Raw genomic sequence first — 20577 nt, 5'->3', positions numbered from 1 at the left:
CCATCTCGGCCAGACGCTAGCGTCCAGTCCCTGAAATAATGGACTGAGACCGAGCATGTGCCCTCTCCTGGGGCCAGGAGAGGTGTGGGAGCAGTGTGACAGGCGGGTGCCGGTGGCCTCAGGTCACCATAGTCTGTGCAAAGCTCCTCCTTCTTCCCCCTGTCTGCCCAGGTTCCCACACAAGGGGCACCGTGTCCTACTCACTCCACAGCCCCAGGCCTGCCCGCACCAGGCAGCTCGCTCCTCAGGAGGTCCTTACCCCACTCCCCAACAGGGCGTGCCTGGGGTCTGGCTCCCGGCTTGAACATCCAGTGTCCCACTCCCATCTAAGCAACGACCTTGTCCCCACCAGCCCATGAATGGGGCAGGGACAACAAGGCCCACAAGAAGCTCTGGGGACCTAGGGACCAGGGCCCCAAGGTTGCCCTTAGGGCCCACCTCAGGGCAGCACTGTCCAGGGAGCTGCCCCTGTCCCTGGAGCTCCCCCTCTCCCTGGATCTGGTTTAGACTAGACCCTGAGCGCTGGCATTCTCCACCACCCCGAGATCCAGGGACACTTAAGGTGCTAGGGGCTGCTGGATTGCAGGGCTCCTGAAGTGTTGGAGAGGGTCCTGGAGCTGGAGTGAGAGCCAGTGTGGCTGCCCTGTGTGGGAGGAGAGGGGACGGCGAGCACTGCTGGCTGGCAGGGCCACGGCAGGGCAGGGCAGGATGCGTCCCTGGCTCGTTGTGGGGTCGGGAGCCTGCTCATCTGGCCCGGCTTGGCCCAGGCCTCCATGGAGGGGATGTAATCTCTGCGAGCAAGGTCCTGCCCCACCTGAACTGCACGGAGCTCGGAACCAGAGGATGGGCTCTCTTGGCCAGGGAAAGGGACCGACGTGGGGTGTGGAGGCACTTCTCTTGGGAGGGTCTTGCTGTGTTCCCAAGCGACGGACGAGGCGATCTGAAGATGTAAGGGGCTTCGGACACCATTCCTGACTGGGCGGCCTCCTGTCAAGTGGGTGGAAGAGAGCTACAAAGGGCAAGGGAAGGGGAAGGTGTGCAGCAGCAGGACAAGGTCGTCATACACAGAAAAAGAGAGGATTAGGAATGAGGTCACCTTCTGGGAAGCTGTCCAGTGCTGTATTTTTGTTTGCTGGGAGAGTTTTGATCCCCCGTTTCCTTTTTTCTTTTTGGTGGTTGTGGGTATGTTCAGGTTTTCTTTTTCTTCTTTGATTTCAGTTTTGGTCGTTTCTATGTTTCTAGGGGTGCCTCCATTTCTTCCAGATTGCCTCATTGTTGGCCTATTGTTGCTCAACTTATGTTCTTAGGATTGCTTGTATTTATTTGACATTGGTTGTGAACTCTTGTCTCTCCATCATGATTTTATCGACTTGGGTCCTCTTCTTTCCTTTTTGGTACATCTGGCTATGGTTCTATTGGTCTTATGAGTCCTTCAAGGAATCAGTTCTTGGCTTTGTTGTCTGTTGTTCTGTTCTTTTGGTTTCTGTTTATTGATGTTTGTTCTAATCTTTATGAATTCTCTGTCCTGCTGGAATTCAGCTTGATTTGCACTTCTTTCTCTGGCTCCTTTAGGTGGAAGGTGAGGTTTTGTATTTGAGACCTTCCTTATTTCTTCTGAAAACCTTGTATCCCTCTGCACTTTCCTGTGAGGACTGTTCTTGATGCATCCCAAATGTTTGAAGAAATCTGTTGTCCTTTTCCTTTGTTTCCAAGAATTTTTTAATGCTTCTTTCATTTCCCAGTGAGGACTGAGTTTTGGGGCAAGAGCAGTAGCCCACGGACTCTCCCAGGCTGGGCTTCGGGTCTCCCGATCACTACTGTGGGACCAAAAGAGACACGATGCACAATGAAGCTTCTCCGAGACTGTGGACTCACTGGGGTGGGTCTCATGGGGGACACAAGGTGTGTGGACTCGAGCACCGGTCTCCCTAGTCCTGACCTTGGGCTTCGGATCTCCTCCCACCTTGGTCTTGGGCCAGATCAGCCTCTGCTGCTTGGTGCCCTCTTTATGGGAAACAGAAAATTCTCTACATATCAGAGTGGAGCAGATCATCCCCTCTGCTAAGGGGATGCCTGCCTTGGTCATCCATCTCACCCCTCCCCGTTGCAAGGCCCGTTGTGCTGTGGGTGGAAGCATTAGCCTGTCCAGACTGATCATTTGGTTCCTGGGGCAATGCTGGAGTCTACAGGGTTCGGGCTTGAGCTCTCTTCCTGAACCAGGCTTTGCTCGGGACAACTTCGTGGTATCTTGCAGATGAATGTCTGTGGCTTCCTCGTTGTGACTGGGGTGGGCGAGGCTCAGCCAGGGTCCCAGTGTTCATGGTTGTCTGCATGGAGGGCAGGACCAGACCTGGGATGTAGAGTGGCATGCCTCTCTTGAGCTGCAGGAGACTCAGGTCACATGCATGCAGCCTCCATGACCTCTGTCTTCCCAACACATCGGGGATGCCTGGGGGGCCTCTGACTCATGGTTTAAGCTCAGCTCATGATCTCAGGGTTGTGGAGTCCAGCGCCGCTTCGAGATTCACGCTCACCCTGGCGTCTGCTGACATCCTCTCTCCATCTCCCTCTGCCCCTCTCACTCATGCTCTCTCTCTCAAATAAAAATAGAGTTTAAAAATGTCGGCCGATGGCCCAGGGATAGCTGACCTCTAATGATACAGTCACGGGAGCAGGAGCCGGGGACAGATGCCTTCAGGAGCCCTGACACCCTGTTGCCTGCCTGAGATGTCAAAGCATCATGAAATATAGAAAGTACAGAACATGACTAATACCTTCTCTTCCCCCTGAGGTCCAAACCCCATGCCTGGTCTCTCCTGCCTGCACTGGGGCCCTCTTTACCTGGCTCAGGGACAGAGGGCAGGAAGGGATCCCATGGTCTCTACCTGTCCAGGTGAGCCTGAGGAGCCTGTTCCTCCGTCCCCGCCCCTTGGTGGCCACACCCACGTCCTGGTGGGCTGCACCGTTCTCAGTTGACAATCTCTATTTGGAACCCTCCAAATAGGGAAATGGGGTACCGGGCTACCCCCACCCACCTAGCCCTCTCCCCAATATATAGACACGGGTGTGAAGGCAAGGTCTCTCCAGTTACACCAAGTATGAAGACATTTGCAAAGACACAGAATGAGACATTCTTCTCACTCAATTCCCTTTCATTTTTAAAAAGATTTTATGTATTTCTTTGACAGAGAGAGAGAGAACAAGCAGGAGTTGTGGCAGAGGGAGGAGGAGAAGCAGGCCCTGCACTGAGCAGGGAACCCTGGGATCAAGACGTGAGCTGAAGGCCGATGCTCAACCCACTTAGCCACCCAGGCACCACTCTCAAAGTCCCTCTGAAAAGCAAATGGAGTTATTTTGTAAAAATATATTCCATCTTAACATGGAATGGGCTGTGGGAGAAGGAGAGATAACAAGCTTCCGGGACAAACAGAAACTAAATGGATTTGCAAACACCAAACCAGCCCTACAGGAAATATTGAAAGGGGTCCTCTGAGCAAAGACAGAGCCTAAATCGAACAGACCAGAAAAGAACAGAGACAATATACAGTAACAGTCAGCATACAGGAAATCCAATGGCACAAAATTCATCTCTCTTAATAGTTACCCTGAATGTAAATGGGCTCAGTGCCCCAACCAAAAGACACAAGAATCAGAACGGATTAAAAAAATAAGATCCATCAGTAGGTGGTCTGCAAGAAACTCATTTCGACCCCAAGACACCTCGAGATTTATAGTGAGGGGGTAGGAAACAATTTACCCTGCTAATAGACATCAAAAGAAAATTGGGGTGGCAATCCTTATGTCAGATAAATTAGATTTTCAACCAAAGACTATAACGAGAGATGAGGGAAGGACACTCTATCCTACTCAAAGGGTCTGTCCAACAAGAAGATCTCCCAATTTTAAATATCTGTGCCCCTAACAGAGGAGCAGCCAACTATACACATCAATGAAGAACACTATCAAAGAAACATACTGACAATAAATGATAGCAGTAGGGGACTTTAACACCCCTCTCAGGGAAATGGATAGATCATCTAAGCCAAAGATGAACAAAGAAATAAAGGCGTTCAATGACACCCTGGACCAGATGGACATCACAGATATATTCAGAACATTCCATCCCAAAGCAGCAGCATACACATTCTTCTCTAGGGCACATGGACCCTTCTCCAGAATAGATCACATCCTGGGTCACCAATCAGGTCTCAACCAGTACCAAGGGACTGGGGTCATCCCTTGCATAGTTTTAGACAGTAATATTCTGAAACTAGATTTCAACCACAAGAGGAACGTTGGAAAGAACTCAAACACTAGAGGCTAAAGACCATCCTTTAGTAAGAATGAATGGGTCAACCGGGAACGTAAAGAATTTAAAAAATTTCATGAAAACAAATGAAAATGAAAACACAAGTGTTTAAAACCTCTGGGACACAGCAAAGGCGGTCCTGAGAGGACAGTATAGTGCAATACAAGCCTTTGTCAAGAAACAGGTAAGGTCCCCAATACACAACCTCACCTTACACCTTAAGGAGCTGGAGAAAAAACAGAAAAGATAACCTCAACCCAGCAGGAGAAGATAAATAATCAAGATCAGAGCAGACAACAAGGAAATAGAGACCAAAACCAAAACAAAACAAAACAATAGAACAAGTCAACAAAACTAGGAGCTTGTTCTTTGAAAGAATTAGTAAGATTGATAAACCCCTGCCAGACTTACCCAGAAGAAGTGAGAAAGGACCCAAATTAATAAAATCATGAATGAATGCGGAGAGATCATAACCAACACCGAAGAAATACAAACCATTCTAAGAACATATTGTGAGCAACGCTACGCCACCAATGAGACAAGCTGGAAGGAATGGATGCATTCTTAGAGACATAGAAACTACCACAACTGAGCCAGGAAGAAACAGAAAACCTGAAGAGACCCATAACCAGTAAGGAGATGGAGATCTCCAAACAAACAGGAGCCCAGGGCCAGACGACTCCCTGGGGAATTCTACCAAACATTTAAAGAAGAATTAATTCCTACTCTCCTGAAAGTGTTCCAAAAAATAGAAATGGAAGGAAATCTACCAAACTCATTTTATGAAGCCAACATTACCTTGATCCCCAAACTGTACAAAGACCCCATCAAAAAAAAAAAAATTACAGGCAGGACAAGACCTCACCTACAGCTGTGGCATCCCCTCCATGGAGATCTTGACCAAGATGGGCCAGGTGAGCAAGCTCCAAACCACACTGCAAGGCAGGGACGTGCCCCGCCCCACCCCGCCCCACCCCTGCCAGCAAGCAGGGCTCCCTGCCCCCTCTCCTCGGACACAGGGCAGCCACACTGGCTCTGACTCCATCTCCAGGACCCTCTCTGACACCACTCCGGGACCCCCGGGACCCAGCGGCCCCTAGCGCTGTAAGTGTCCCCGGATGGTGGAATGATAGAGAAGTGCGGGGCTCAGGGTCTGGGCTGACCCAGCTCCACGGAGAGGGGAATGTCCCTGGACAGAGCTGCGAGACAGACCCGAGCAGCGACCTTGGGGCCCTGGTCCCTAGGTCCCCAGAGAGCCCTGTGGGCCCTTGTTGTCCCTGTCCCTTTTGTGGTCTTGTGGGGACAAGGTCGGTAGGTCGGACGGGAGTGGGACACGGGTGTTCAAGCCGGGAGCCAGACCCCGGGCCCGCCCTGAGTGTGTGTGTGTGGGCGGCACCTCCTGAGGATCGAGCTGCGTGGTGGACGCAGGCCTGAGGCTGCGGAGTGAGCAGAGCCCGGCGCTCGTGTGGGAGCCTGGGTGGGCAGAGGGAAGAAGGACGAGCTTTGCACAGACTGTGGTGACCTGAGGCCAGCGGCACCTTGCAGTCACTCTGCTGCCAGCCCCATCCTGGCCCTTTGGGCACAGGCTGGGTCGCAGTGTATTATTTCAGGGTCTGGATGCTGGCGTCAGGCCGAGATGGGTAGGGCCCCAGGTCCCTCAGCGTTGTCTGCCTGGAGGCCCCTCTGCGGGGAGCCTTGCTGGGACTGGGGAGGCAGCCTGGGCCGAGCCACCCTCTTCTGTCTGGGTGTCTGTCTGGCGCGTCTCGCAGAGATTCTGGGTTCCACAAGTCAGGCCGGCTTTGTGTTCGACCACAACAACACTTTATTGAATGTCAGCAGTCAAGAAGGGCTCAGAACCATGGGTGCCAGCCTTCCCCTGGGGACGGAGACCTGCTTCTCCTTCAGGGGCAGGGGGAAATCGCACGGAGGCCTGGGCGCTAGTGTCCCCCACTTGTCGCATCCACTTGTGCTGAGTGCGGGTGTTGGCACATTTCCCGAGCTTGGGGTCTTGAGAGGCAGGTGCTAGGATGCTGACCTGAGCTGGGATGCAGCTTCGGGGTTCCCGGACTGGGTCCCGACACGTCTGCCTGGCCTCGGCCACTGCCCCGAGGCTGGCAGGTGATCGCTGGAGTCCTGGGCTCTGGTGGCCCTTGCCTCCTCCTGTGGGGGAGGGGAGGGCGGGGCCCACTGCACTTCCCTGCTGCGCCCAGGCTGGGTGACCTGTGGTAGGAGTCGTGCACCTGTGGGGCACGCCCAGTCCCCAGGCGGACACAGTGTGTTCTTCGTGGACTTCACCAGCTTTGGGTCTGAACTCAGGACTGCCCAAGGCCATGAGGCCTCAGACCCCTCAGTTCTCCTTTTGGTCATTGTGGGGGTGGGGAGCTTGTGTCGTCTCTGCTTCCCCGGGCCTGGGGTCAGGCCAGCGGAGGTCCCTCTAGGTCAGTGACTTGTACCTCCTGGCGGGGGTGCGATCTTCTAAAAAGTCCAGAGTGAGGAGGCAGGGCACCGTGCTGGCTGCCCAGAGCCTCTCAGCCCCCAAGCTCTTCTCCAGAGGCCTTGGGGAATCGACGTTGCGCATCGAGGAGGCGGTCAGCGGGGCCCAGGCATGTGCAGGGCTCTGGGGCTGCGGGCTCTGCTCTGGCCTGCAGGTGTCTCGGCTGGGCCGGTCCAAGCGCACACAGGGGTAGGGGCTGCGGAGGCCCCAGGGCAGGAATGGTGTCCCGGGCCCTACAGCGTCCTCCTTCCTGGGTTGGGGAGACCTCATCCCAGGAGACCCAGACACATTTTGGGGCCTGGTCTGGGTTGTGGCCACAGGTGTGGCTCTGGCAGTGGCTGAAGGAAAAAGGGCCCACGGTTGTGGCCTCAAGGTCATGTCCACAGGCCCCCTGCACATATCCCCCTGGTGTCCTGGGAGGTTGGGGAGGGAACTGCATCGCTGCCGGGGCAGCCGCGACAGAACTGGGGTGCCAGGGGCTCCCGGCCGTAGGGTTGCAGCCAAGGGCTGCGTCGACCTTCCTTCCCGCAGCGGCTGCTTGGCCTTGATCATGGCCTGGCGTGGAAGGGGTTCTGGCTGCTCAGCGTGTGTGGCTGGGACTGGGGAGGCCAGTCCGGCTGCTCCGGAGAGCGACTCCAGGGTAGGAGAGAGGAAGAGGGCTGTTGGGGCTGGGGACCCCTGCCTCTGGCCAAGGGGCATCTTGGGGAGCTCCTCAGGGCCGGCTGCAAAGAGGCAGACTGGGTCAGCATCTCCAGTAGGCTGCTCGTGCCCAGTAGGCTGTGCCCCCAGGCTGTGCTCCCGGCTCCCTGGGTGTCCACCCCGGACTGCCCCTCACAGCTAACCCAGGCCGCGAATGCCCCACCCCCACAGGGAGCACCCCGATGCAGGGGCCGGGCCTGGGTTCCCCGAGGTTGGAGCAGAAGAACAGAGGGACAGAGACACAGAGGAGGCCCCCCGCGGACTGGGTCCACTGTGAGCTGCCCCAGGAGGGTGAGGGGGGAGGGTCCGGGGACCGGAGCCCACCTGGCGGGGGCAGGTCGCACTTCCTCCGTCGGAGATGGGCCATGGAGGCCCGAAGGTGTCTGAGGACGGCCTCATCCTCCAGGGCCCAGGGCTGGGCCAGGGTGTCCTGAAGGAAGCCCTGCAGCCCTTCCAGGGGCAGCTTCAGGAGGCGTTCTGGGCAATGGGTGTGAGTCAGAGCAGAAGGGCGCCTCCCCACCATCCCAGGATTCTGCCCGGGGACAGCGGTTGGGTGTCCCACTGTTCCCAGGAGCACCACGGGCAGAGCCTTGCAGGAGAGGCCCCGTGGCCCCTGCTCCTCTGCAGGGTGCCCGCAAGCCACCAGCCAGCCAGTGTCCCTCCACCAAGGCCAGCCTGGTCCTCGCTCCTGGGAGGAGTGGGCCATCTCCCCGGCCCCCGACACCTGCATCAGACACCCCTGGGCTCCCGCGGGGTCCCTTACTGCGGTGCAGCCTGAGGACGGTGTAGGCCATAGCTGTGAGAACGCGCTCTCCGTCCAGGATGTAGGCGTCCCAGAGCTTCAGGGTGAGCGAGAATGGGGTCTGCGGGGGAGCGGGTGTGGGGGGAGCAGCCTCAGTTAGGCCCAGGGGTTCTCCGCCTGTGTGAAGGCCTCCCGTCTGCCCTGCCCCTGCCATCCCGTTCCCCTGGCTGCGTCGGACGGGGCTCTGCAACCCGTCCCGTGGGTGTCCTCCTCCTGGGGTAGATGGGCTCCAGACGACCTTGGGCGGGAAGGGACTGGCCAGTACAACACCCAGAAATGCGGGGCCACAGACTCTGCCCCACCGTCGGTGCCCACACACCTAGACGGGACTGCCGGTTGGCCGCAGAATGGGCCGAGGGCCCGTCTGCTCCCAGGCTGACCTGGCCTTCCTGGGGAGGCGGAGACGGACAGCGCTGGTCCCCAGAATCTCCTCCAGGGGCCCCGTTTGAGTCTGCAGGGTAGGTCTGGACCGTGAGCCTCAGGCTCAGGGCCTTCGGGGTCGGCCCTGGCTGGTCTGGAGCGTGAGGCTGAGCTCAGGCTTCCCCTGGGCCCGGGGCCGGGAGCAGGCAGGGACCAGGTTTGCCTGAGGGTCTTACCCGGCCGATGAAACATTGCAGAAACCACTTGGTGGTATACAGCCCCGCGCTCATCCCTTGCTCATCCTGGCAGAAGGACACAAGGTGCTCGGGGCCCAGCCGGCGGCCGCACGCCACCCGCGCAGCCAGGTGGACACACCCTGCGTCCCCGCTCAGCCCCGAGGGCGTCCTGGGCCCAGTAGGAGACAGAGCAGGACACCGGGCTCTGGGCAGCGTGGGCAGGGTTCTGCAGGTCCCATACCCCTGCCCCGGGTGGTGAGGGCTGGGTCCTCGGGGAGTGTCTACTCACCAGGTGTTTCTTCAGGCCTTTGAGCTCCTTCTTCATGATGATGTCATGATGCCGCTGGAAACGGGCCAGCTTTGGGAATCCCGGAGCGAAGAACCCTGAGAAGGCCCCAGGCACCCCCACCATCAGAGTCTTGTCCCCCACCAGGTGGGGGGTGAATCTGCCAGGGGGCTTCGCTCCCATGCCCTGACTGGAGAGTGTGCCCATAGCCCTCCCAGCCCTGGTTGAGCCCACTCATCCGCAACAGCAGCAGAGACGTCCAGGTCTGGGGGCCGGGCCAGAGGTCCCTCCTCCTCACAGAGACCCAGGTGAGTGGGTGGCCGGGCTGAGCACCAGGCCCGTCGGACCCAGCACACTTCGTGTAGTGGTCACAGCAGGGACAAGGGGGTCACCAGCCCTGAGGGGCAGAACGAGGCTCCCACGGAGAGAGTGATATGGTTGTGCAGGCCCAATCCTGGGCTTGGGTGCTGGACTGAGGGTCCAGGGAGCGGGACATGCCACCGTCAGGTCTTCATCTGGCCTTGGGCTGCCGGGGGACCCTGCGGGCAAGCCGGCTGCCAGACTGGGTGCTGAAGGCCCCGTGGGAAGGCGAGAACGGTCTGCAAACGCTGGGGCCAGTGGCCATGGCTACAATCACCCTGAGGAGGCCGTGCCCTTTGCCAGTGGAGAGCCGGGCTGGCTGGGGGTCCCAGCCGCCCCACTGCTCTGCCGCCCTGCAGGGAGGAAGTCCTGAGTTGCAGGTCCCGCCCAGGTGCTCTGCAGGCCCCCTACCATGCATGGCGTGGGTCTCCAAGCTCATCACCTGGGCCAGGGCCCAGAAGGCGTCTTCCTCACCCAGGAACATCAGGAGGAGTCCCACAATGTCGCTCATCCCCTGACAGTAGCCCACCTCCTGCAAGAGCCAGACCCCATGGAATGGGGCCACCTCGCTGGGGGAAGGTCATGACAAGGGAACCGCCCTCCCCACCCAGGTCCCGATCCTCCCACGGGCTCTTCAGGACCCAGCCCCGATCGTTAGCACCACAGCGGTGCAGACCAGAGCCCCCAGGCACCCAGCGCTCAGGGACTCAGGGGCCTTCCCTCTCCCGCACTGAGGTCTGCACCCCAGCCCGGCCTCAGTCCTAGGGTGTAGGGCCCCTCGCTTGCGTCTGTTGGGCCATGGCAAGTGGAGTCCCAACTAGGAGTCCCGCCTGCTCAGGCATCCTGGAGACAAAGGGCACCTGCGGGGCAGGAGGGCTGGTGGCAGGGACACTCACAGGGTTGTAGACCGAATAGGCCAGGAGGACGTGGAACAGGGCTCGCTGCCTGGGGACGGGGAGAGCAGGGTGGGTGGCTCTTGTCTGACCAAGCCGCATGGGAGCCCCCTCCCCCCACCTCGAGCAGAGTGCAGCCCCAGAGGACCCGCGTTCTTCAGCCAGGCTTGTGGGGGGACACTTGCGGAGGGGGATGGGGGTGGTGAGTACGGGACCCGGGGCGGGGCCGGGTGGCATTTGGGGGTTCACGGTCCTGGCTATCTTTACAGTGTCCACTGTTGAAAATACAATGCCAGTCCACGCAGAAACACACCCAGCGGGCTGTCCCCTTGAGCATGTTCCCCTAGTTGCCCCTAGTCCGTCCATGTGTGTCCTCACCCGGCCGAGTCTGTGCTGCCAGTCCCCCAGCTCCCCGTAGTGCCCCCTGCCACGACCCCACACTCTGGCTCGGCTCCCCTCCTACGTGCTCCACGCCAACCTTTGGGTTCCGCTCACATGGATCCCCGCCAGGCCCTGGCTCCATGCCCTCCCCATCGCAGCAGCCCCGGGGTGTGGGTTAGAGACCCCTGGGTCCTCCCTCCCACGTTCACCATGTGGCCGAGACCACATTTGCTGCCATTCCTCCCCCTCTCCTCAGAGACCCTGTGTCCTCCACCCAGAAGCCCCCTGGGTCGCGCCGGACCCCCCGAGGAGCTCCCGTACCCCAGAGCCCTGCTTGTCCCCCAGCCTCACCTGACGCCATAGCGGTCCCGGAACATGATGTGGTTCCGGAAGGTCCGGTTCACGTCCAGGTCGATTTGTCTGATGTCTTTGCAGGATAGTTGGGCCCGCTCCTTCATTTTCTGAGGACGGAACCGGGGAGGAGGAGCCAGCATCGGCTCACAGATCCCCAACTGCCACCAAAGGCCCCCGAAGCAGAGAGCGTCCCCTGCGGCCTTGGGCCGTGTCCTGAGGACACCTCCTTCCTTCCGTGGTCTCTGAGTCGGGCCCCCCGCCCCCAGGAGCCCAAGGTGCCCAGGATGCCTGCATCAGGGATCTTGTGGGTAGGCCTGGGGGCGGAGGGCACTACCAAGGGTCAGCCCTCGGGTCTTCCCCTCTCCCGCTCAGAGCCCTGTCCTCCAGGATGGAGCTCCAGCCAGGGCCCTGACTAGACTCTCCCCGCGGGGTGTCCTCGGCTCCTGCCCAGGCCTCCTCCCAGGGCCACCCCTCTTCTGAGGGTGCAAGGGCTTACCTCGTACAGCCCCTGGTGGGTGGACTTGACCTTTGGAATATCGAGCAGCAGGGCCCACACCTGACCCCTCACCTGGGGAGGGATCCCTTTATAGAGGTGCCGACGCATCTGCAGGAGAGTAGGTAGTGCTGGGACCCAGAAACAGGCCCGCCCTGCCAGGCCTGGGAGCAAGAGGCATCTGGAAGCTTTTGGCTTTGGCTCCGTGGCGTCCCCGAGAGGCTGGGTCTCCTTGGAGCTGGGCCCCGTCTCCCATGAGGAGGAGGGCACTGGGCCCTGTCCCGTCACTTCCTCTGCTGTCGGTTTGGAACTAGAGAGGCTGGGGCTCTGCCAGCAGACTCCCGCCAGACAGGGGCACTCCAGTGGGGTCGGGGTCCGGGGAAGGCAGGGGACTTTACCCCCACCCCCATGGGACAGATGCCCTCTGCGGGCCCACGGCACCCACCTTCTCGCTGGGCCTGTAGTGGTCCCAGTTGCCTAGCATTTTCACCCACTTGACGGCCCTGCGGGTCTCCTGGCGATGTTGCTGGAACAGGAGAAGGGGGCAGCGGATAAGCCACGCAGAGCTGGATACCAGCCCATGTGCCGCGTCCAGAAGACCTGGGGGCCGGGACTGTGCTGGGAACAGACTCAGAGGGGATTGAGAGGCAAAGGGCCGTCCCGCAGACTGCGTCTCCGGGGCTCAGGCGGGTTCCTGGCCACGTGCGGATTCCTGGGACAGGGGTTTTGGTGCCCTAGACCTGGGGACAGCTTTGGGGACTGGGTCTGCTGTCACCAGCCCCACGTCCACCCACTGTTTCCTGCCCATGCTCCAGGACAGGCTTGTACCTTGGCCTCTCGGCGGCTGAGGGTAGGCAGCTCCTTCTCCCTGGAAGGCAAGAGAAACAGAGTCCTGAGCACCAGGCCCCCCACCCCGGAGCCCCAAAGACCCGGGAGGGGAGGCCTGACCCTAGGGAGGGCTGGGGTTGCCAGCTGCCTGTGGCTCAGGTGGGGGCAGCAGCATCCCGCCTGGGGCATGAGAAGGTGGTTGCTGCCAGGTGGGTTGGGCAGGTGTCCCTCAGCTGTCCCCCAGGAGGGACCTGCTCCTAAAGTGGGATGGGCCACTCCTAGTCCTGTCACTGCTGCCTGGGTGTTCCCTGTGACCATAAGTCTGAGGACACCACGTGCTCACAGGTCCTGCGTGCCCAGTGTCTAGCCTGCCACTCCCACAGTGTCCATCACCCTGCTTTCCCGACTCCACCCCTCTTGCTGGTCACTTCTGCCGCTCTGGCCCCTTGTCTCATCAGAGCCACAGGCACGACCCCACCCTCCCACCGATCTCCACGGCCACTGGGCACTGGGCGGCGAGCAGGGTCTGAGGACCTGTGAGTAGCACGGCGACCAAACGTGGAGTCTCCGGCCATGGTGAGGTCTCGTGGGGCCCCTCGGCCTAAGAGCCTCCATCCCTCGTAGCAAGGCCACTGTGCCATCCCCTGCCCTGGTTCCCCCCTCTAGGACAGCCTCCTGTCCCTCTCTGTGCCCCTCGCCCGGGTGGGTCGGCCCCTCCCTCTGCTGCCCATCACCCCTCCCTGACCTGGCCTTGTCCCTGGCATCATCCTGCCATCCCCCAGAAGCCTTCAGGAGCTGTGGCGGGCCTGGCCTGGGGGTGTCACCGAGGGTAACCCTCAGCCCTCGCCCCAGACCACATCACCCTCCCACGGAAAGGACGCCACCGTCCCAGGGCCCCTCACCCTCTGTAGTCCCAGCTGAACTGACTGGACGCACAGACAGAATGCAGAGGGTAGGCCCTGGGCCTCCCTGGAACAGGCATGGACGCCTCTCGTTGGGATGCCAAGGGGCCCAGCCCAAGTCCCAGCTCCATTCTTGCCACGATCTCGGTCTGCCTCCCAGGTCACCGAGCTCCAGCCAGAGCAGAGTCGGGCCCTCAGAGGGCTGCAGGGAACGAGACCCTGAGCTAGGGACATGGGTCCTGCCTCCACTGAGAGAAGTTCCTCTCAATGCATTCTGCCCCTGAGCTGGACGGAGGAGGGCCCTGGGACTCACTGCAGGAAGCCGTGATGGTCTGTGAGCCTGCACAGCGAGAGGTCAGCACTTTCCTGGGCGTCCCCTGGAGACCCCGCTGGGCGTGCCTGAAACAGACAGGGTCCGTGGTGGGGGTCCCGTCCGAGCTAGGGGCAGGGGGAAAGGAGGGAGCAGAATGGCTCCTCTCGCCCCTGCATCCTCAGGGAACCCAGGACCCTCGGAAAAGGGGCAGCATGAGAGGCAGGCCCTGTCGGCTCTGGAGCAGGCTGACAGCGTGCCTGCGTCTGTCATTGATGCCCCGCTTTGGTCTCCTCTACGGGACTGTGGCTCTGGTCCCTGCCTGGGGCATACGTGCTCTCGCTGCTGAAGTCTCCCTTGGGGCCAGACCTGTTCCTACACGCCTAGGACCCCACCTGGATCTCCTGAGCACCCACTGTCTGCGATCCCAGCTTGGGCCTCCTGAGCTCCTGCCACCTATGATCCCTGCCTCGAACTCATCGATGATGGACACCTAGGATCCCCGATGGACCCTCAGCTGCTTCCCAATGCCCGGGACCCTCCCCCACGTCGCACTTGTTCCCGAAGACTCTGGTCCTTGTCTGGGCTGAAGGGGCCCATCCTTGGCTCAGGCCCCACCCCTGCAATGAGGGTCCGGCGAGGCGATGGGTCCCCTCTGGGCCTCACCTGGGTGTAATTGGCTAGGATGTGGGCCCGTTCCAAGGCCATCAGCGTCTCCAGGTCCTGGTTCATGGTGCTGCTAACCAAAAACATCCCGGGGGACCCTGCATGAGAACCGCCAGGAAACCAAGGCATGTGCTCCCAGCAGGCAGATCCCCAGTCTGTCTGAGCCCAGAGTGGAGAGAACCCTGGGGCTCCAAGGGCCGTGCTGGGTCGACGGATCCCACGCGGGCACTGCCTCCCCGGGGCACTCCCGCCTCCAGACTCCCTTCCCAGCCACCGTCCCCAGCACGTGGTCACACTGAGAGCACGGTCCCTTCACCCCGTACCCAGGAGCAAATGGGGGTCCGGGTTTCTCCGGGGATTGCTGACCTGATGCTTGGGGTGGCGTCCCCGAGCCCGGGGCCGACAGTTCGAGGCTGGATGGAATGGCCGGCCTGCGAGTGTCCCTGTGGGCTTGGGGAGGATCGAATGTGACTCTGAGATGTGACAAGCTCATGGGAAACATGGAAAAGCCCGTGAGCGGGACGTCCCCTCATGAACGCATGCCAGCAAGAGTCTGAACGGGCTCCCCAGCCGGCAGCCTGGGTTTTGGGAATTGCCCGAAGAGGGGCAGAGGGGAGAGCAGGAGGGACTCTGTCCTCCCTGGAGTGGAGGGGCTTGCGGGCTTCCTGCCCCGGAGGCTGGGACCTGGGCGGCAGCGGGATGTGGAAAGGCTGCCCTCGCCGGCTCAAGGTCTGCGCTTGGGGTCCGGGAGTCTCGGCCACAGCCCTGGAGGCCCATGCTGCTGCCCCTGAGCCTGTAGGCCCCACAGCGGCCTGAAGGGAGCAGCTCACACTCACCTGTGACCTGTCGCTGTGGGAGCTGGGCCTGTGGTCTACACGGGGTTCGTGGGGGGAGCGCGTCAGTGAACGTGTGGCAGAACCGGGAACAGAGAGCGCGAGCGTCTTCAGCTGCTGGCAGACACAGAGCACAGTGTGCGCCAGGCAGCAGCGGAACCTTGAGGTGCCACCGTTCCGTCCACGGCGGGTCCCATGTCATCTGTGCAGGTCAGCGGGGTTCTGTCTGCACTGAGCCCTTCCCCCTGCAGCTCTCACTCTCCAGGAGGGTCTTGGTACCACGCATGGTGGGAAGGGGAGGTTTGGCGCCCTCCCACCATCCTGAGCTCCTATGTGGGGGCCCTTGGGGCAACCCCCTGCTTCGTTGACAGGTTTATGAATGTCCTCCCAACCCATGGGTTGCCAGCGTGTGTTCTGTCCTCGAGCATATTGGAAGGGTGCCTGGGGGGTTTGGTCGGGTGATGGTCCCCCTCTAGATATTGGCTCAGGACATGATCTGCCGGGTGGAGAGATGGACCCTGTGTTGGGTCCTGGACGCTGCTGGGAGTCCGTGTCAAGGTCTCTCTTCCTCTCCCTCTGCCCTCCTTCTGCCTCAGCTCTCTCTCTCTCTCTCTCAAAGAACTAAGAAATCAGTGGTTTTCAATACACATTGCAGACCATGGGAGGAATCGCTCTCATGTCTGCAGAGGTGCCGCCTCCTTGGAATGGCAGATCATGGCCTTTCATGGACCTACGAGGATTTCAACAGGAAGCCCCTGGTCGTCCGTGTCTACTGTGGTGTTTGCAACACATCATGGTACATGCGTTTCAGGAGTGCCACTCAGTGATTCGACGGTTGTGCCCATTCATCTGCACTCTGCAAGAGAAGTGTCCTCCCCTTCTGTGCCCATACCAAGTTTTGACCATCCCAGGACGAGGGACTGCATTCCCTATGTTCACTGTTCGCGTGTCTGGGACCTCTTTAGCTTTGCACTGGAAGTTTAGAGCTCTCAAGAGTCTTCAGGTCTACTGCCCACCCCGCACCCACCACCCATGTTCCCTCCTGCAAATCCACCAATGCCATGCCCCCCTTTCACCAGAGACCCAAGCCGTATTAGCATCTTAATAGATGCACAGAGAGTCTGGGACCAAGGACAGCCTCCATTCTTGATAAAAACTCTCCACAGTGGAGGGAGAGAGGGAACAAACCTCAATGTCCGAAAAGCCGTCTAGGAAACCCCACAGCAAGTACCACTCTCAATGGGGGGAAGCCGAGAGCTTTTCCCCTCAGGCCAGGAGCGAGGCAGGGATGTCCACCCTCACCAGAGCTGTCAGCAGAGCACGACAAGTCCTACCCTCAGCCGTCAAACAACACAAAGAAATTCAAAGCATCCAAATTGGAAAAGAAGACATCAAACTTGTCCTCCTCACAGATGAGATCCTCTTCTTGGATCCTTTCTATGGACAACCTAAAAGTCTCCACCCCAGGATGGCTAGAACTCATCCGGGAACTGAGAAAGTCGTAGGATCGACGTCGGATGCACAGTCGTCAGTTGCTTTTCTCTGCGCTAACAAGGAGATGAAAGGGAAATGAAGGAATCCATCCCACTTACGACGACACCCAAACCCAGAAGATACGGAGGAATCAACCCAGCAAGGAGGTAAAGGATCGCTCTTCTGAAAACGACAGAACACTTGTGAAAGACATCGAGGAAGACACCGAGAAGGAGAAAAATATTTCGTGCTCATGGTTAGGAAGACATAGTATCATTAAAATGTCTACCATTAAATGTCTATCATTAAAATGCCCAGAGCATTCTCCCCACTCAATGGGATCGGGCGTGTCCACCCAGCTCCCTCCACTCAGGGGCAAACCCCGAGACAAACCTGGCCTGCGGGTGCTCGTGGCTGCAGACGGAGGACGGGATTCCCTCCGGGGGGAAGGCGTGGAAGCCATCGCTGTGGGAGACCCAAGGGTGCTGGTCGCAGGGGGACAGAGTCACAGACTTGCACCCTTAGCTGAGTCCCTGGCCGGAGGGGCTTCAGGATCCCTCTGAGGGTGCGGGGGTTCACACCTTGGGCCAATTTGCAGCTGGGCGACATCCAGCCTGGCTCAGACCCCCAGCCCCAGCCTGGGGCACAGGCGCGGCCCCTCCTCAGGCCCTAGCAGGGTGGCTGGGCTTCCCACGTGCAGTTCTGGACAGCCACGTCCCGGTAGCCCCTGCAGTCCTCCAGCAAACACTGTCGGCAGGCTCGTTGGAGCCGAGTCTGTCGAGGCGGCCCTGTTGCAGGGCCCAGGTGCGCGCGTGGCGCTTGCGACCCAGGGTGGCCCCTTCAGGGGAGCAGAGGCCCCCGAGCTCCCTGTGGGTGACCAGTGGAGTGACCAGTGGAGGTCCTCAGCAGGCCCCAGACCGGTGAAGGGAGCAGACCTCTGTTTCTCTGGGAGCGCCCGGCCCGGCATGGACCAGCAAGGTACCACCACCTCCTGGGACCCCGTTCCCCACCATGAGGCCCAGACCAGCATCCTCCGGGCTGCAGATGAGACCGGGAGCGGGTGTAGGCAGAGGTGTTCCTCCCCTCCCGATGCTTGTGGTCCTGTGCAGGGTGCTGGGCAACAGTGTGGTGGCCTGGACTTTCTGCCTCCACGCCCGAGCAGTGCCCACCCGTCTACTTCCTGCAGCTGGCCTCTTCCCATGGCCTGAAGCTTGGCTGCTCGGTGTTCATCGAGCTGTAGAAAACCCTGCAGCCATGGCCCCCCAGGACATGGCACGCAGTTGCGGTCCTGGAGGTAGTAACTGGCTTCTGCAACATGGTAGGCCTCTGTCTCCCGGCTGCCACGACCACCCAGAGCTTCCCTGTGGCCCACGTGCCCTCCTGGGGCCGCTGCCAACAACAGGGCACCATGGTGGCCCCGAGCACCCTGAGCTGGGCCCCGGCCCTCTGTGTGCACCTCGGGACTGAGGTCTGTGCTGACCTGGAGACAGACCCCCCATGTGACTGGCTTCAGGAAGGATGGGAGGCCTTCCACCTGCTCCTGGGCCTCGATGTGAGTGTCCACCCTGAGCCTGGCCTTCTGGTGCTCCCAGTGGTGTTCCCCTGCCGGGACCTACCTGGTCTTCCACACGGCGGCTGTCCCTTTCTTCTTCTGGTGCCTGCCCTTCACGGTCACTAATCACCTGCCACAACAAGGATCCCCAAGCCTGGCCTTCCTCGTCCCCTTGCTCCTGTCCATTAGGCCGGGATGCCTGCCCCAGTCCTCTCTGTCCTGGCTTTGCATCTCTGCAGGAGGGGGCGCCTGGGGCCCTGGGGATCCTCCTCCAGCGAGACCTGCTGAGTGGGATGGAGAGGGGAGGGGAAGGGGCCCTCGGGTCCTGAGGCCGGGGCACAGGTGCTCTTCTGACCCAGGAAAGCTGTTTGTGCTCTATGGGATGCTGAGTCCCAATTGCCTCCTCTCCTACCGACCCCTTTCCCCTGCCCCCCGGAGAAATCCCCGGAGACCAGACGGGAAACAGAACAGCTAAAGGGGTCCTGCACCCCTCTGTCTGAGGTGGTGCCTCCATCGCTCCTGCGTTTCCCTCCCATGCCCCAGATGACCTGCATCTATGTCTCCCTTCCCCTTATCCACCCCTTCCCCAACCCCCTTCCCTGGAAAGCCAGGAAAGATCCAGGACAGCATCGGAAGGGAGCCATGTGGGGCTTGGTGACCTGAAATCCAGGCCAAAGCTGGGGTTCTTCAGCCTCTTCCAGCTTGTCCGGGATCCAGACTCAGGCAGCTCTCACACTCCACCTCAGCTCCTTGGCTCTCAGTTCACCTCACCCACCGCCCCAGGTCTGTCCCAGGCAGGTCCCTCTCCCTCCATCCTGAGCACTAGGAACAAGTCATCAGCCCCTCAGCCCTGTGGCCCGAAAGTCAGTGGAACCCCGTGACCCTCCTTGGGTTCCGTCCCTGCTGCTCCCAACCAATGCTCTGAATCTGGCACAGCCCGACACCCCGGCCTCACCCCTGCTACGGTCCACCTGCCCAGGTTCCAAAGACACCTGCAAGCTGTGGGATGCCGTCATCGCCCTGAGCAGGGCCCCAGCAAACTCCTGCCCTGCTCGACCCTGCAGCCCCCTCCCCTGCGCCACAGTGACTGTTGAAAACTCCACTGGATTCACCCTTCCCTCCTTCGAGGCACCTCCCCGGCACCCTACCCATATGCCCACTCCTTTCAGGCTCTGCCTGTCACTACAATTGTCATCGTAATTACGTTTTGTTGATGACGTATTGTGTGTTAGCATCTGTTTATTTTAGTTCTTCTCCATGGAGGTGTGAGACCATAGCAGGCAGGGACCACCCCATTCAATAGAGCCCACCGGGCATCTCGTCTCCCTCTAGTCAGCTCCTTATGGACTCCATCCCCAAATACAGTCACCCTGGGGGTCAGGGCATCAACATAGGAAGGTCCTGAGTCTGCCTTCCCATCCACAAGCTCAGTTTATGCCGGTACTGGTTCATGGTGGAGGGGACAGTCAGGTGCCCTCCGGGCGGAGATGTGATGCCCCACGACCTGTTTCATGTGACATAGAATGTATTTTTACAAAGATATCTCTGTTTGCTTTTCAGAGGGAATTTAGAGGGGCACCTAGGTGGGCAATGGGTTGAGCGTCTGCCTTCATCTCAGGTCATGATCCCAGTGTTTCCTGCTCAGTGCGGAGCCTGCTTCTCCCTCTCCCTCTGCCACTCCTCCTGCTTGTTCTCTCTCTCTGTCAAAGAAATACACAAAATCTGCACCTGCAGAGAGTCTGTCCCTGCCAGGGTCATCCAGTTCCTAGAAGCAGAAAACAAGTAGGCTGAAACTCCCTGTGGAGATGCAAACCACGTGTGTCTCTCATCTGCTCTTTTCATGAAACTCATGTAGTTTGGGACATTCTCCCCTGGCCTCATCATGCCAGGGCTAGGTACCAGACAACTAGGGACCAGAGATATAACCCAGAGCTCACTGAAATTATTCAAACTATCCAATCCTAAGCCTGTTTGGCTCGCATACCCTGACTCAGCCGTTCCTTCCCACAAAACCCACAATAGATACCTGGCCCATGCTCTCCTCTCAGTCCCTGAGCCTCCACACTCACCCCATGCTTCCCCCATGGGGCCCAGAGTGGCATGGCTCCTTCTCACCAGAGCCATGAGTAGTGAACTCTCCTCTCAGACATGGTGTGTCTCTGTGTCTGTCACCTTAGTCTACCTGACTCAACAATAATCAGAAATTATTAACAGCTATATGCCAATAAGTTAAGAAACCTAGAAGAAATGGATGCATTCCTGGAAATACACTATACGCGACCAAGACTGAAACAAGAAGAAATTGACAACCTGAAAAGACCAATAACCAGTAACGAGATTGAAGCA

General features: G+C 59.5%; 1 protein-coding gene across 4 annotated transcripts; it reads right to left on the bottom strand.

The window, feature by feature from the left end:
• Window positions 1-6106: 6106 nt before the first annotated feature.
• On the bottom strand, window positions 6107-15318 carry LOC116580181 (USP6 N-terminal-like protein). 4 transcript variants are annotated; one of them, XM_032326294.1, is made up of 15 exons: window positions 15210-15318; window positions 14740-14823; window positions 14374-14443; window positions 13711-13796; window positions 12496-12535; window positions 12113-12193; window positions 11671-11778; window positions 11172-11281; window positions 10443-10491; window positions 9958-10078; window positions 9190-9284; window positions 8901-8966; window positions 8266-8365; window positions 7827-7979; window positions 6107-6469 (listed from the first exon to the last, which is right to left on the bottom strand). In XM_032326294.1, exons 3-15 carry the CDS (start codon window positions 14437-14439, stop codon window positions 6132-6134), a joined length of 1413 nt encoding a protein of 470 aa, XP_032182185.1. In that variant the 5' UTR covers window positions 14440-14443; window positions 14740-14823; window positions 15210-15318; the 3' UTR covers window positions 6107-6131. The 4 variants fall into 4 exon arrangements, with proteins under 4 accessions (XP_032182185.1, XP_032182182.1, XP_032182184.1 ...); XM_032326291.1 differs by having other exon boundaries at window positions 6385-7525; XM_032326293.1 differs by having other exon boundaries at window positions 6385-7525; window positions 11671-11742.
• Window positions 15319-20577: the final 5259 nt, after the last annotated feature.

This window comes from Mustela erminea, chromosome 19, assembly GCF_009829155.1.
Source record: "Mustela erminea isolate mMusErm1 chromosome 19, mMusErm1.Pri, whole genome shotgun sequence".
Lineage (NCBI taxonomy): Eukaryota > Metazoa > Chordata > Mammalia > Carnivora > Mustelidae > Mustela > Mustela erminea.
The sequence above is the reverse complement of the archived record's forward strand: the minus strand, read 5'-3'. Positions and strand labels throughout refer to the sequence as shown.